The following is a 15,459-nucleotide window of genomic DNA, read 5'->3' on the forward strand; positions in this document are numbered from 1 at the left end:
GAAAAATGAATTTACAAGAGGGAAGATTGATACAACTTTGTTTTGTAAGTCATTCAAAAATGATATCTTAATTATGAAAAATTATGTTGATGATATTATTGTTAGTTCTGCTAATACTACTCTTTGCAAGGAATTTTCTAAGTCTATTCAGGCAGAATTTGAGATGAGTTTGATAAGAGAATTAAAGTTCTTTCTGGGAATTCAAATCAACCAAAGTTTAGAAGGAACATTCATCCATCAAAGCAAGTATGCAAAGGAACTTCTTAAGAAGTTTGACTTGTTAGAGTGCAAACTAGAAAAGACCCCAATGCATCCAACATGCATTCTAGAGAAAGATGAAAGCAAATAGGTAGAACACAAGGTATATAGAGGTATGATTGATTCTCTCTTATACCTGATCGCTTATATGGCTGATATTCTTTTCAGTGTATGCTTACATGCTAGATTCCAATCAGATCCTAGAGAATCCCACTTGACAACTGTTAAGAGGATCTTTAGATATCTTAAAGGTACTACTAACCTTGATTCGATTTATAGAAAATCCAAAGAGTACAAGTTAGTAGGATATTGTGATGTTGACTATGCTGGAGACAAACTTGAAAGGAAAAGAACCAGTGGAAGCTATCAATTTCTTAGTGATAATCTTATTTCTTGGTCCAACAAGAGACGGTCAGCAATAACATTGTCAACAACAGAAGTTGAATACATTGCAGCATCTGGATGCAACACTCATATACTCTAGATGAAAAGTCAATTAGAAGACTATCAACTTTATGAGAATATCATTTCTATTATATGTGATAATACCTCTGCAATTTATTTATTTAAGACTCTCTGATTGTTCTTAACTTAACTTTTATAAAATTAACTTATTGGTCTATGATTGTACACTATTTATAAACATATTTTCTTATCACATCTCACAAACCTTTTTTATTCTTAATAACTAATAATTTAACAATTTAACTGTATTTTGTTCAAATTATTGAATTTTTAAATAATTACTTCTTTTTAAGTTAAGAAAATGTTTAATGTAAAATATGAACTAAATTCAATTTTATCTTTTTATCATATTATATATTAAAATAAGAGTAAAAACCAAATTTAAAAATAAAAATTGTATGATAAATCAAAATTATAAAATTGGGTAGTATCATATTATTAAAAAGATGGGTTTGCAATTAAACCAAATTAATTGAATTTATCATTCATAAATAAATGGTCAAACCAATCTCATCAAGTGAGATTTCCCTATTATTCATATCTTATGAATATAACATTTGGATCTCGTAGGTACGATGTAGTAAAATAATAGTACAATACAAGTTTTTATTGATTTACATGTACTTTTCTTTTTGAAACGTGAATGGGAGAGCTCCACCTCTCATCTTCCCCCTTCTTATCCGTGAAATAAAAATTGATGTTATTTATCATGAAGTTTTAAATTGAAATGAAGGTTGAAAGTTGAGAGTCGAGAGTGTGTGCAAGAAAGATTTTTAAAATACACCATTTAGAATATATAAAAAGACATTATAAATTCTTAGTTAATCTTAACTAAAGCTATTTCGCCATCAAAATTTAAGAATTTCGGATATAGGATCGAATATGTTCTTATATTTGATTTTTTTTTTAAAAAAAGATTTTTAATATATATATATATATATATATATATATATATATATATATATATATATATATATATATATATATATATATATATATATATATATATCAAACATTTTCATCAAATTTATAAAATATGTTTAATAAAAATGTTGAAAATTTTGAGTTTTAAATTTATGTTAATGAAATAATCAATCTAAACAAATATTATTTAGAATTATTTATCTAGTAAAGAGTATAATGAAATTTTAAATATGCTTTGACAATATACAAAGAAATTTGAGATATTCTCTCATCCTCCTATATTGATAAATTTTAATTTTTTTACAAAATTAACATAAAAGATTCTTGTATTTTTGTAATCACAATAAACTTGTTAAATAGTACTATAGAAAAATTATGATGATACATGAGAAAGTTTCTATTCCAGTGAGTGTTATTTTCTAAAAACATGTATATTTAGAGTTGAGCACGACTAATTAAAAAATAATTTTTTGTCATACAAATTAATTAGGATTGAAATGATATATAGTGTGATATACAAGAAATGTAAAAATGAAAGTCTTAACATAAAAAAAAAACTAATTTGATATTAAAAAATATTAGAATAAAAATTTAAAATATTATTCTTCATCTAAAAATTATTATTAGGAGCCATAAAATATTATTATTTAAAATATTTGTTTCTATTTACAAAACATACGGTTTAATTAAACAATAATTTAATCAATATTATCAATAAGGTATAAAATTAGAGAAAATAATAGATGAAGAAAACAAATAAAAAACTACATATTCCAGTAATCCTTACCTGCATTTTTTAGTTGTAGTATACAAACAAGCATGATATTGAGATAGAAAGTAAAATATTTATAAAAAAGTTCCTATAAAAGAAATTATAACAAAGAAAACACAATTCAGATAACCAAGTATAGAAAATATTTATATAAAACAAATTAAACAAATATTTCTTATTAAAAAACTCATAATTTATGCATTTTCATACACAATTTCATAATTAGTACATGTTTATTTTATGTGCGTAACAAAAACAATAATATATATATATATATATATATATATATATATATATATATATATATATATATATATATATATATATATATATATATATATATATATATATATAATATAAATGTGTCATGTTACTAAATTCGATATTTTGATGTCATATATATATATATATATATATATATATATATATATATATATATATATATATATATATATATATATATATATATATATATATGGACATGTATTTTTTATTTTTATGTGGTTATATATCACATAAGAGGTTTATGAGTTAAGATGAACGGTGACACACATATCATTTTGTGTCTAGAATCTAAAATATAATATGATAAATAATTTCAATTATGTGTGAGTTAAATCACTAAAATATTTAAAATATAAAATATGATAAAAAAATTCAATAACAAATATGAAAGACTTTAGTTTAACATTTTCTTTATTTATATTTACAATTAAAATGAGTGCTTAAAAAATAACGCAAGAAATAATAATTATCAGATTAGAAAAATTTAAGCACAATTTATTGTCATACTCACATCCACCCAGAGCTTAAACAACAATTGCAAACCTCAATTCATTCGAAAGACCTTGTATGCCACAATCATGACCTCTCTATGGTTGTCCTCTTAAGGTTAATGTCAAATTGTGTAAAGAAATTATTTAACGTTTTGAGAATAAGGTGTTACATAATAATGTTGCAGACCATAGCTACAAGAAGAAGTAGACAGATTCAGATGAAAACCACCTTGATTGAGGTTGCCACCTGAAAAGTATTATTTTTACCTTGCTTTTGAAAAAAATATTTTTATGGAGTCGTTTGTTATAGTTTTTTCTTAAAATATTTTATCTGTTTTTATAACTATTTGAAAAGGTAGGTTGTTGAAAAGCTTCATATAAAAAATTGATTAACAAACCAATGAAACTACAAACAAAAATAGGTTGTTTTATTTTTTGAAAAATAGGTTGGGCTGGATTGTGTTACAATACTTTGAGCTGGCTACTCTATTACAATCATGACCCAGGATATTTTGAAACTTGTGTTATATGGGAAATTTTTAATGCATCATATGGATTATTAGCACATCTTGTAAAAATATTATAATATTTTCAGATTTCGGATATTCATATTCGGATGTACCCAAACTCAATATATTTTTGAATTAGATCTTAAGTCAATGGAAAAAAAAATATCAGAGATATAGCTTCGTATACATTACGGAGATGTATATTCAGACGCTATTTGTTCAAAAACACACCAGAATCCCTTCTCCTTTCCCACTTCTAAGAAAACAACTCTAAAGCACTAAATTTCAGAAACTCTCTCAAATCAAATTATCTCAATCATTAGAGCAACTTCAAAGCTTCTTTCATCAACATCAAGTCCATCAAAGAGCTCATCAAACATTATTTTGTAAGTTATTGATTTTTCTAAACTTTTTTTAGTTTTTCTATAAATTTGTAGAATTGATGGTTAGGTTATGAAATAGATAGTTTATCAGTCTGCATTCTTTATTTACCTTTTTTGGCTTGAACTCATTGTATAACGTTTGTTGTGTGGTTTACTTACGGGCATTATGGTTGATAGACAATATCAATTGAAGCACAACATGATTGCATATCATGCATATGTTCGGAGGGAAAATAGTCAACCATCGCAGGCTCTTGTTACCTCTAGCCCAGTTGATCCGGGGGCGACAACTTCTAGGATTGATATATCTCTGCCTTTTTCTTCCCGTAGGAGACGAATGTCACCTCCTCATGCATCCCTGACTTTATCTTCCCGTAGGCGACAAGTCTTACCTATTCAGGCACCCGAGGCAGCATTGGTACCTAAGTCACCGGAGGTGCCTTAGACACTAGAGGTACCTGAGACACTCCATGCCCAGGAGGCAATAGAGGTATCTAAGGCACCGCAAAGGTTTGGAGGAGGTCCATCAGACTTGTCATTGCTGCCTCTTTACTTGAACCATACTTTCAGACATGTATAGGACAGAGAGGTAAAATATAGTTAGGTTCATAATTTTTAAATTATGCTTGTTGTAATATTAAAAGCTTCTGACGATGATTAATTTTTCTGCAGGACCGTAACTTGCTAAAATTCATTACCCATAAGCGAAAGATCATGGCCTGCAATAACCTAATCAACAGTGGTTTCAAGATGTTTTACAACTATCTGGGATGAGAGACTTGTGCAAGACCGGTTATGTTACGGTTAATCGTGAGATGCTTAATGTGTTTGTAAAAAAATGGTACATGGAGACGTCGTCATTTCATCTCCCACATAATGAGATGTTTATCACACTGGACGATGTCTTGTGTCTGCTGCATCTTCCGATTAGGGGGAAACTTTTAGATCATGGGAAGATTAATATAAATGAGGCACTGGAGTTGGTGTATACAAATGAACTACTTAGAGAAAAGTAGGTTATTGGTGATGATGAGCAGATAGTGCAACATAAAGCATATGTTATGAGAGCATACATGTTGTATTTGATTGGCATGACACTGTCATTTTGTGGATAAGAGTGTCACTTTTGTGGATGTCATCTACCTGCAATACTTCGATGACTTTGAGGGGATCCATGAGTACTTATACTCTAAGTTATCTGAAGGTTGTATATGGAAGACGAAACATGTGACAAACATCATCACATTATTGACGGTAATATTTCTTTATCTTTTAGTATTTGTGTCATTTTCATAACACTTTTGCAAAGCCATTACTAATGGTTCATGTGTTCCAACACTTTTCAAACTTGGATCCTCTAACACTTCCCACGCATCTCAGGTGGGTCATGTGTACCGACCTATATTGAGGATATTTCACGTGCTTTTGCATTCGCCCCGCTTAGAGGGAACCAGGCAACATATCTGTTTAGAGTGTATCTTGACCGCTTGGTAGCAGAGGATATACACTCTCATTCTTACGTCGATCAACGTGAGACATGTCCCTTTGACGAAATAGTCTTATACTCGTGATGGTTAGCTTGCGGTTCACATCTAACATTTCCTCAAAGACCATTATGTGTCTCCTTCTTCCGCTATGACACGTAGAAACATGGATGATATATTTGATGATTTTCTTAATCATCTGATACCAAAGGAGGCACGGAGTCTTATAGCTGAGAGCGACTAGAGCTACATAGGCAAATACATCTAGTAGTTTTTCTTCTATTTTCATTCCTTAAATGATATTTAAATACACATATTATATTTTCATTTCTTAAATGATATTTAAATACACGTATTATATTTTCATTGAAAAATAGTAAAAATTCCGCCTAAGAAATTGTATTTTAATTTTTGTATTTATTTATTTTGTTTTTGAAAAGGGAACGTATTACTTACGAACACCAAACATTAAAAATAAAAATAAAAAAAATAAAAAAAAAATGCATGATAAATCAACACATTATAAAACATAATGTTCTTTTTTCTTGTTTTGCATATATCACAATATCAACATGTTCTTTTGCATAGATGCTGCTGTCCATTTGAGAACTTTATAACAAGAACAATGAAAGCACAGAAAACTTGTTAAATCATTCTAGACTAAAACTACACATAATTCGAAAGTATAAAGTTTCTATACTAGTGAGTATTATTTTCCAAAACCTGTCTAAGTTTCATCGCCTAGCAGAAATATTTTCGCAACTAAGAAGATCAAGAACAAAGAAGTTCAAACTAGATCACGACCGATCTAAAATGAACTTTTCCGATGCAAAATGATGTAATTGAAAAGTGAAAGGTCACAATTCTTACTTGTTTAATCAGATTCCTATCCTAAAATCTTGGAATTAAGTACCCAAAAGAGAAAGCAATTGCTATCCGTAATAATGTTGCAGACCATAGCCGCCAGAAGCAGACGGATTCGGATGAGAACTACCTTGATCGGCGTTGCCACTGGAACTCATTGGGGCATAATAACCTGGCATAACCCGTGACTCTGACGGATTGGGATGAGAACCACCTTGACCGAGGTTGCTGTTGGGACCCATTGAGGCATAATAACCCGGCATAACTAGTGGTTGTTGTGATGAATTCGGATGAGAAACAGATTGATTGAGGTTTCCATTGGTAGCCATTGGAACTGTATAGGAGGGGACAGTTGGTGTCGGTGCCTTCATGCCAAACGGTGCTGGTGGCATGCTCGTGTATGGATTTGGATGTTCCGGCAACAAACTCGTGGGAGGGAAATGAGGTTGTTGGTATTGGTGTATGGTTGAAGCGGGACCGAATGGAGCAGCAGTTAGACGACGCTTGATTCCACTCAGTTGTTGTTGTGGCTTTGCGGCAAAAGCTGCTGGTGCAGCCGTTTTTCCACCTACCCTACGCTGCTTATACAATTCATCTATACGTTGTTCAATGCTTGCACGCGGAAACTCAGAATCAAGGTTATAGCTCTCAATAACCTTAATCACTGATTTCAGTGCATGGATTTCTCTAGATTTGACCTCATTCTGCAAACAAAACAAAAACGAGAAGAAACTAAATAAATATAACATAGGATGTTGCATCATCCATCAAGAAATCAACCAAGGGTTGCGTGCATACATACATTTGGCTTTCCCTCGGAGGCAAGTCTTTTAGCGAGTTTTTGTGCATCATCGACGTAAGCTTTCAAAATGGGAACTGGTGGCATCGTATCGGTAAGTTTGAAGTGAAAAATATACTTGACAGCCAAAATATGTTTGCTTCTTTCAATAAGTTTATGAATAATACCTGAGAGACACAGAAAAATTAGTCTCACAAACAAATTAAACAGCCAAAAAGGGTGACACCAGAAATCAACGAACAATATCGGTTTGTTCAAATTTTGCTACGCCGCAGTGTTATACTGCTGCCATAGACACTGTTTGACAACACTCTGGAGTATATTGCGTATCACAGAACAATACTAGTTAGTTAAAATTCCGCTACGTGATAACCGTTATTTGACAACACTATTGCATACCAATAACTATTAACATGCTACAAACACAATTGCACTACACCAACTCCTAATCCTAAAGTATAGAATAGAGTAGTAAAACTTAAGCAGAAAAGAATAAAACAGAACCGAACTGAAAGTAGGAAGAACAGAACGATTTTGTGATTAAAAGAGTTCAGACTGAAATGTATACCCTTAAAAATAATTTGGGGAACTTATCCCCGAAATTCTAATAGCAGACTCAATAGAGAACGCGATAACAGTTTAGGGCCGCAATTTCACCGCATTCAGTTGCCGCTACAACCGCTATTGCTGACTGCGGCTTACAGGCCAAAAGCATTGCACTGAATCCTACCATCACTATGCTATTCCGCTATAGCGCGCTATACCGCACTATTAACAACTAAAAAAATGAAAACTTAAATCAAATCAAATTCAACTAAGAATTGCAGTGAACATAGTACAACAGAAGCAAATGCAATATACCCGCTCTCAATCCTAACTTCTCAAAAACTAAACCTTAGAATCAAATCAAATTTAAATAAGGGATTGTGTCGCATCAAACTATTAACATGCTACGGACACAATTGGACTATTGCGGCTCCTAATCCTAACAGCTCGAAAGATGAAACCTTAAATCAAATCAAATTCAATTGAGCATTGTGTCACGAAAACTATTAACATGCTACAAACACGGATGAGGTATACCATCTCCTATTCTTAACATCTCAAAAATGAAACTTTTTATAAAATCAAATTCAGTTAAAGGATGTTCACCTTGAACTCTATCTGACAAAGCAATAATCTGGTACAGGTCAATAAGATCATCACTAGCAGAAGCAGTAGCAGAATAAGCAGCAAGCTCAGCCAGAGTCAATTCAGATAGAAAACCATAAACAGCAACAAATTGTAAAAAAGCCAAAGTCCAACTCGGCTCAGAATTCTCATTCATCAGGTTTACCTTCCACTCATTAAACAATCTCTTAGCTTTCTTTCTAAGATCAAAACTAACATAAGGAGAAAAAACCCTCAACTGTTGTAACAAAAAATTAAAACTTTTTTTAATAAACCTAGGTTCTTTCCCATCAATCACTGCATTTGCAACAAAAACACCCTCAATTGCATCAAGAACCATGTCAGCAGGATTAGACGCAGATTTAAATGCACTCTGAAGTTCATCTTTCATTATACCTTTGTCCTTAAAATTATCCCCGATGTAAGTCCTCAACCCTTTTCCATCATTGTTCTTACAAAACGCAGTCAACGCTTCCAAGTGAGTTGTAGGGTTAGAAGACGAAGATGGGTCATTAGGGTCTGATGAAAAGTTTTGATTTTTAGGATTTGGGTTAGGTAATTGAGAAGGGGAAGATGATGGGTCGGTGTGGTTTTGATGTAACTGTGATTCTAGGGTTTGGAGATGGAGGAAACGTTGAGAGAGAGTGTTGTGGAGGGTGGTGAAGTGAGAATCAAGGTCTGGCCATGAAAGGGGGAGGGAAGAGAGGAGAGAAGAATGTGATTGAAGATCATCGTATGCTTTTTTGAGATTTTGTTTCTTGGTGTCAACGAGTTTGAGAGCTGCTGAGATTGTTTTCGATGTTGCCATGGTTTGGTTTTTATTTTGTAGATGAAATTGAATGAATGGTAGAAGTGATTAGTAACATATAGGTTGATTCAGTGGCATTGTTTTGGAAAGATTGTGGTGATTTGGGTGTGTTAGTTGCAGTTGAAGAGAAGATGACTGAGGAAAGAACCAATAACAAACCAATGAAACTACAAACAAAAATAGGTTTTTTTTTTGAAAAATAGGTTGGGCTGGATTGTGTTACAATACTTTGGGCTGGCTGCTCTACTACAATCATGACCCAAAGTATTTTGAAACTTATGTTATATGGGAATTTTTTAATGGAGTATATGGGTTACTAACATACCTTGTGAAAATACAATAATATTTTTAGATTTCTGAGATGCATCTTCGGTTGCACCCCAACTCAATACATTTTTGAATTAGGCACTAAGTCAATGGAAAAAAATATTACAGAGATATAGCTTCGTATATATTACGGAGATGCATCTTCAGACGCTATTTGTTCAAAAACGCGCCAGAACCCCTTCTCCTTCCTCGCTTCTAAAAAAATAACTCTAAACCATTGAATTTCTCAAACTCTCTCAAATCAAATTATCTCAATCATTCAAGCAACTTCAAAGTTCTTCCATCAGCATCATGTTCATCAAAGAGCTCATCCAACATTGTTTTGTAAGTTATTGATTTTTCTAAACTTTTTTGAGTTTTTCTATATATTTGTAGAATTGATGATTATGTTATGAAATAGATATTTTATACATGTTTGATAGCTTATACATAATGAGAAACGTGATTGATAGGTAATTTTGTTGATCAATGCAATTTTTTATAATTTAGGGGGATTGTGTTTCCGTCATTGACGTTGGTGAGAGTTGTAGAAAATTTCGGAGATGCATCTACGAAATTTTGCAACGTTATGATTCCCCCAGAACCCGGAGACGCATATCTGTAGTTTATCAATCTACATTTTTTTAAACCTTTTTTGGCTTGAACTCATTGTATAACGTTAGTTTTGTGGTTTACTTACAAATATTATGGTTGATAGACAATATCGATTGAGGCACGGCAGGATTGCATAGCATGCATCTATTCTGAGGGAAAAGAGTCAACCATCGCAAGCTCTTGTTACCTATAGCCCAGTTGATGTGGATGCGTCAGCTTCTAGGGCTCATGTATCTTTGCCTTTTTCTTCCCGTATGAGACGAATGTCACCTCATTATGCATCTATGCCTTCATCTTCTCGTAGGCGACAAGTTTTACCTATTCAGGCACCCGATGCAGCATAGGTATCTAAGTCATCGTAGGTGCCTCAAACACTAGAGGTACCTGAGGCACCCCAGGCACATGAGACAACATAGGTACTTGATACACCCCAGATCCAGGAGGCAACAGAGGTACCTGAGGCACCGTAAAGGTTTGGAAGAGGCCCATCACACTTATCACTGCTGTCTCTTTACTTAAACCACACTGCCAGACATGTCTAGGATGGAGAGGTAAAATTTAGTTGGATCCATACTTTTTAAATTATGTTTGTTGTAATATTAAAAGCTTCTGGCGAAGATTAATTTTTCTACAGGACCGTGACCCACTAAAATTCATCAACCATGGGCGAAAGATTACTGGTCTGCAACACCCTAATCAGCAATGGTTTCAAGATACTTTGCAGATATCTAGGATGAGAGATTTGTGCAAGAACGATTATGTTATAGTTAATCGTGATATGCTTAATGCGTTTGTAAAAAGATGGTACATGGAGATATCGTCATTTCATCTACCACATGGTGAGATGTTTACCACACTAGACGATGTCTTATGTCTGTTCCATCTTTTGATTAGGGGAAAATTTTAGATCATGGGAAGACTAACATATATGAGGTACTAGAGTTGGTGTATGCAAACGAGCTACTTAGAAAATAGAAAGCTATTGGTGATGATGAGCAGGTAGCACAATATAGAGCATATGTTATGAGAGCATACATGTTGTATTTGGTTGGCATGACACTGCCATTTTTGTGGACAAGAGTGCCACTTATGTGGATGTCATCTATCTGTGATACTTCAATGACTTTGAGCGGATCCATGAGTACAACTGAGGGGAACTTGTTTGGTCTACTTATACTTTAAGTCATCTAAAGGTTGTATATAGAAGACAAAACAGGTTACAAATAACATCACACTATTGACGGTAATACTTCTTTGTCTTTTAGTGTTTGTGTGTCATTTTCATAACACTTTTGCAAAACCATTACTAATGATTCATGTGTTCTAACATTTTTCAAGCTTGGATCCTCCAGCACTTCCCACGCATCTCCGGTGGTTCATGTGTACCGACCTATAATGAGGATATTCCACGTGCTTCTACATTTGCCATATTTTGACGGAACCAGGCAACATATCCGTTTAGAGTGTATCTCGACCGCTTATTAGTAGAGGATATACACTTCCATTCTTACGTCGATCACCATGAGACATGTGCCTTTGGCAAAATAGTCCTATAATCGGGATGGTTGGCTTGTGGTTCACGTATGACGTTTCCTCAGAGACCATTATGTGTATGTTTCTCTCGCTATGACACATAGAAATATGGATGATATGTTTGATGATTTTCTTAATCATCTGGTACCGGAGGAGGCACAAAGTACCATAGCTGAGAGCGACTGGAGCTATGTAGACGGGATCTGGTGGTTCTTTAACGTGTGACATCCTTATATGGTACAAGATGCTCTAGGAGATCCATCTAGGCCAACTCATCAAGATATACCAGAAGAGAAACAAACTAGGGAAGATCATGTTGTAGATATGTTGCCTAGAAGTCGTCATATCATGGAGATTGGGAAGGAATGTATTGACAGAGGACTCTTTTACAGATGGCTCTGAGGCGAGGGACGTTGTAGATACCATGATGGCAGAGGCACTGCAGCACAGGAGGTAGCGTAGGAATAATGGGTTCTAAGGTCGAGTATGAGTTCGTCATATACATTAGTTTATAGTATTTATACTCTGGATTTATTCTCGGTTGTATTTTATTTTGAATTATTTTGACTTCGTTGTGTACTTTGGATTTATTATCTTATACATGTCATCTTCTGAATATATGTTGTATTGTCTAATTCATCATAATATACCTACTATATCGTCAATTTCATATGAGCATCACTAAAACAAACATAAAATTTACTTTCTGGTATGATTACGGAGATAAATCTTCAGATTCTTTCTTGTGTGAATACAGAGATGCATCTCCAGAGTAATCTATGGTAAAAATGACCATTTTAGATAGTGATGAATGGGATATATATTTAATTATTTCGGAGATGCATCTCCGAAATAAATTTTGGAAAATATATTGGGTGTGACTAAGTGTTAACGTTTTTTAATGAAGAGAAAGGAACGTCTGGAGATGTATCTCTGAAATCTAGGGGCAATTTTGAATTTTCATAGTCTTTTTCAATCACATATGGTGTATTAATAAATTCTCGTGTTATATTTATTAAAGGATTACACAATGCACCAATGTGTTACCCACACACCATATTCAACCCATCTCATGTGTTCCTCACACATCCTATGAAAATTCTAAAAATAACCTTTAATTTTGAATTTTATAATCCAAACGCACTTAAAACTCAAATAAATTATTGACATTGGAAAGAACCCACAAAGTATCATGTTAAAAAATTTCTAGAGATTGAAATTCTAACTCGTCTAAAAGAAATAATCCAAAATGGAATCAGGTCCACGCAATTTTCAAATTAATCTGAATTCAAAGTACGAATTTAATTAGAATATTGGAGTTTAGACGCTTCTATTTAAGTAACATGCGCATTTATTTACCTTCCTTTACATTTCATTTATGCAAAAAGTTGAAATAGAGAATACGAAGAGAGAGTACTCATAATTAACTATAGAGTAATTTTTCCTCATTTCAAATCTTTTCATAGATTTTCATTGAAGTTATACTCCACTATATTGCATTTATTTGAAATTCGTCTCCGTTGCATTAGTAAGTTAATCATTCTCCCTATTTTTTTATTTCTCATTCATGCATTACAAAAATAGACTATAAATACAATATAAATATGTATTGTGTGTATCCTAAATTTATTTGCATTGATAAGATGTTTATTAGAAAGAAAAAACAAGAAGAGAAATCGATTAAGAAAATAAGAAAAACACATTGAAGTTATGAAGACAAAAGGTGGAAAAAAGTATTCATGTGCATGAGTTTTTTATTAAAGAATTTATTGAGGTAATAAATAAAAGATATTATAAATAAATATTCTTTTCAAATATTGAATTATAGACCACTAGTTTATACCTATTAATTGAATTACTATATTCAAGTTAATGTTAATTCTAATATTTCTTTTATTTCATTTTTTATTTTAAATTTTTATTCTAAATCTAAGTTGCATTAGAATTCAGTAAAATAATATAAATAAATAAATTAATGATTTATTAATATAAATATAAAAAATAATTATGATATAAATAAACTATATTATTAACATTAAATAAAAAATAAAAAATAATTAATTGATTAAAATAAAAACATCTAAAAATAAATTTACCATATAAAATGTCAAAAAAATTATTAATTTTTTTAATTAGATATAACTTTCTTGAAACAGTAGTTTATCATTTTTATATAATATATAATTATTTTATATGACATATCTAACCAATATAATACAACTGTTTATTTATTTAATATTTAAAAAATAAATAAATTGGTTAATTAATAATTTTAATAAATTTAAAGAAGTTATTTAAATATATTTTTATATTTTTATATTTTTTTAATGTTTTTCAGTTATTTATTTAATTTAAAATTTAATTTTACAAATATATTTTTTAAAGAGTAATTTTATAATTTAAATTTTATCACATCTCTTTCTCAACCTCACTTTTTTTTGGATATGAAACATTGAAGAACAATTTAGTTTGGTTTCCCTATTATTTAGTTGCCTTTTGGCATAGATTTATGGATACACAAAGGAACATGTGATGTGATAACCACAACTTGGCTTTTGCAACTATATACAAAGCATATTATGATGCTAAAATCATGTGAAAATCATTGCTGTCTATATACATCTTTTCATACGCATTTTATAGCTAGATCGAATATCTTGAAAAGAAAACTAATTAATTAGTTATTTACTTTACAACTATATAATATATCTTAACGTTTAATTAGTTTTTCTTGCTCTTGTTGATGAGAAAAAATATATCTTACTACAAATTGTGTGTGCTTCTTGTGAAGATGGAAGATGTCATATGTATGTAGACATATTAATAGTAATACTTTTTTTTTTGTTCCATATGGGTCTCATTGTTTCCTCACGTAAGAATAATGTGATATTTCCTTTTTTAAATGCCATATTTTATAGGGATATTCTATTTTTAGTTTGAGACATATATGACCGATTCACTATTTTGTGGGTTGTAATTGTACGCTAATGGATTCTTTTCCATGAGTTTCTTTTTGAAAAAATCTATAAAAAAATAATCAAAAGCTATTTTAAGCATAATGTGTTATTCTAAGTAGAAAGGGTATCTAGAAAGCAACTAACAAAAGTCAATTACAAAAAAAGAAAGTAAATATCAATAATAAAAAAGAAAAAAGACTTCAAAATTATGATAAAGTAAAACATTGGATTGAGGCATTGGGATTTAAATTATAAGTAAAATTAAACTATTATATTTTATTTATTTATTTTGTTATTGGTCTAGTGGCCAAAACACTACGGTTAATTAATAATTATTAATAAATTATCCTCAGAGACATACCACTAGGTTGTAATATTGAAGACTATAGTACTTTTAACCATCATTATTAGTTAGAATTATGTGATTAATTATATGGGATAAAGAATATTTATTATATTTAGAGACTCTTTTATTTTCCTATTTTTTGTATGCCCTAAATACATGAAATTCAAGCGATCTTTAAAATAATTCGTCTTCTTTCGACTCCGAAGAAGATCATAGAAATGAAAAACATGCACAAAAACTCGATTAGATATGATACAAAAAATATTTAACCACCGTAAAATATCTTTCCATGCCTTTCCAAAGAAATCACACTCGACAAAAAGATGCGAGTTTTCGTACTACTCGCAACTACTAACGTAATTAAATAAGAATTAATTATTTTATATCAATTATCTATCCATTAAAATAAATTACCACCAAATTTTTTAATATATTATTTTCTTTTTAAAATTATACTAATAAAAGAGCATATTTGTAATTAACAAATGCT

The 15,459-nt window shown here is 31.2% G+C and overlaps 2 protein-coding genes across 2 annotated transcripts; one reads left to right on the forward strand and one right to left on the reverse strand.

Annotated features, from left to right (window-relative positions):
- Window positions 1-406: 406 nt before the first annotated feature.
- Window positions 407-742, forward strand: LOC127121633 (secreted RxLR effector protein 161-like). The gene has a single exon (XM_051052090.1). The coding sequence runs from the start codon at window positions 407-409 to the stop codon at window positions 740-742; it is 336 nt and encodes a 111-aa protein (XP_050908047.1).
- Window positions 743-6,197: 5,455 nt separating this feature from the next.
- LOC127117618 (truncated FRIGIDA-like protein 1) lies at window positions 6,198-9,377 on the reverse strand. Its single transcript, XM_051047691.1, has 3 exons — window positions 8,387-9,377; window positions 7,238-7,401; window positions 6,198-7,139 (listed from the first exon to the last, which is right to left on the reverse strand). Exons 1-3 carry the CDS (start codon window positions 9,210-9,212, stop codon window positions 6,504-6,506), a joined length of 1,626 nt encoding a protein of 541 aa, XP_050903648.1. The 5' UTR covers window positions 9,213-9,377; the 3' UTR covers window positions 6,198-6,503.
- Window positions 9,378-15,459: the final 6,082 nt, after the last annotated feature.

This window comes from Lathyrus oleraceus, chromosome 2 (assembly GCF_024323335.1).
Source record: "Lathyrus oleraceus cultivar Zhongwan6 chromosome 2, CAAS_Psat_ZW6_1.0, whole genome shotgun sequence".
In the NCBI taxonomy this organism is placed as follows: Eukaryota; Viridiplantae; Streptophyta; class Magnoliopsida; order Fabales; family Fabaceae; genus Lathyrus; species Lathyrus oleraceus.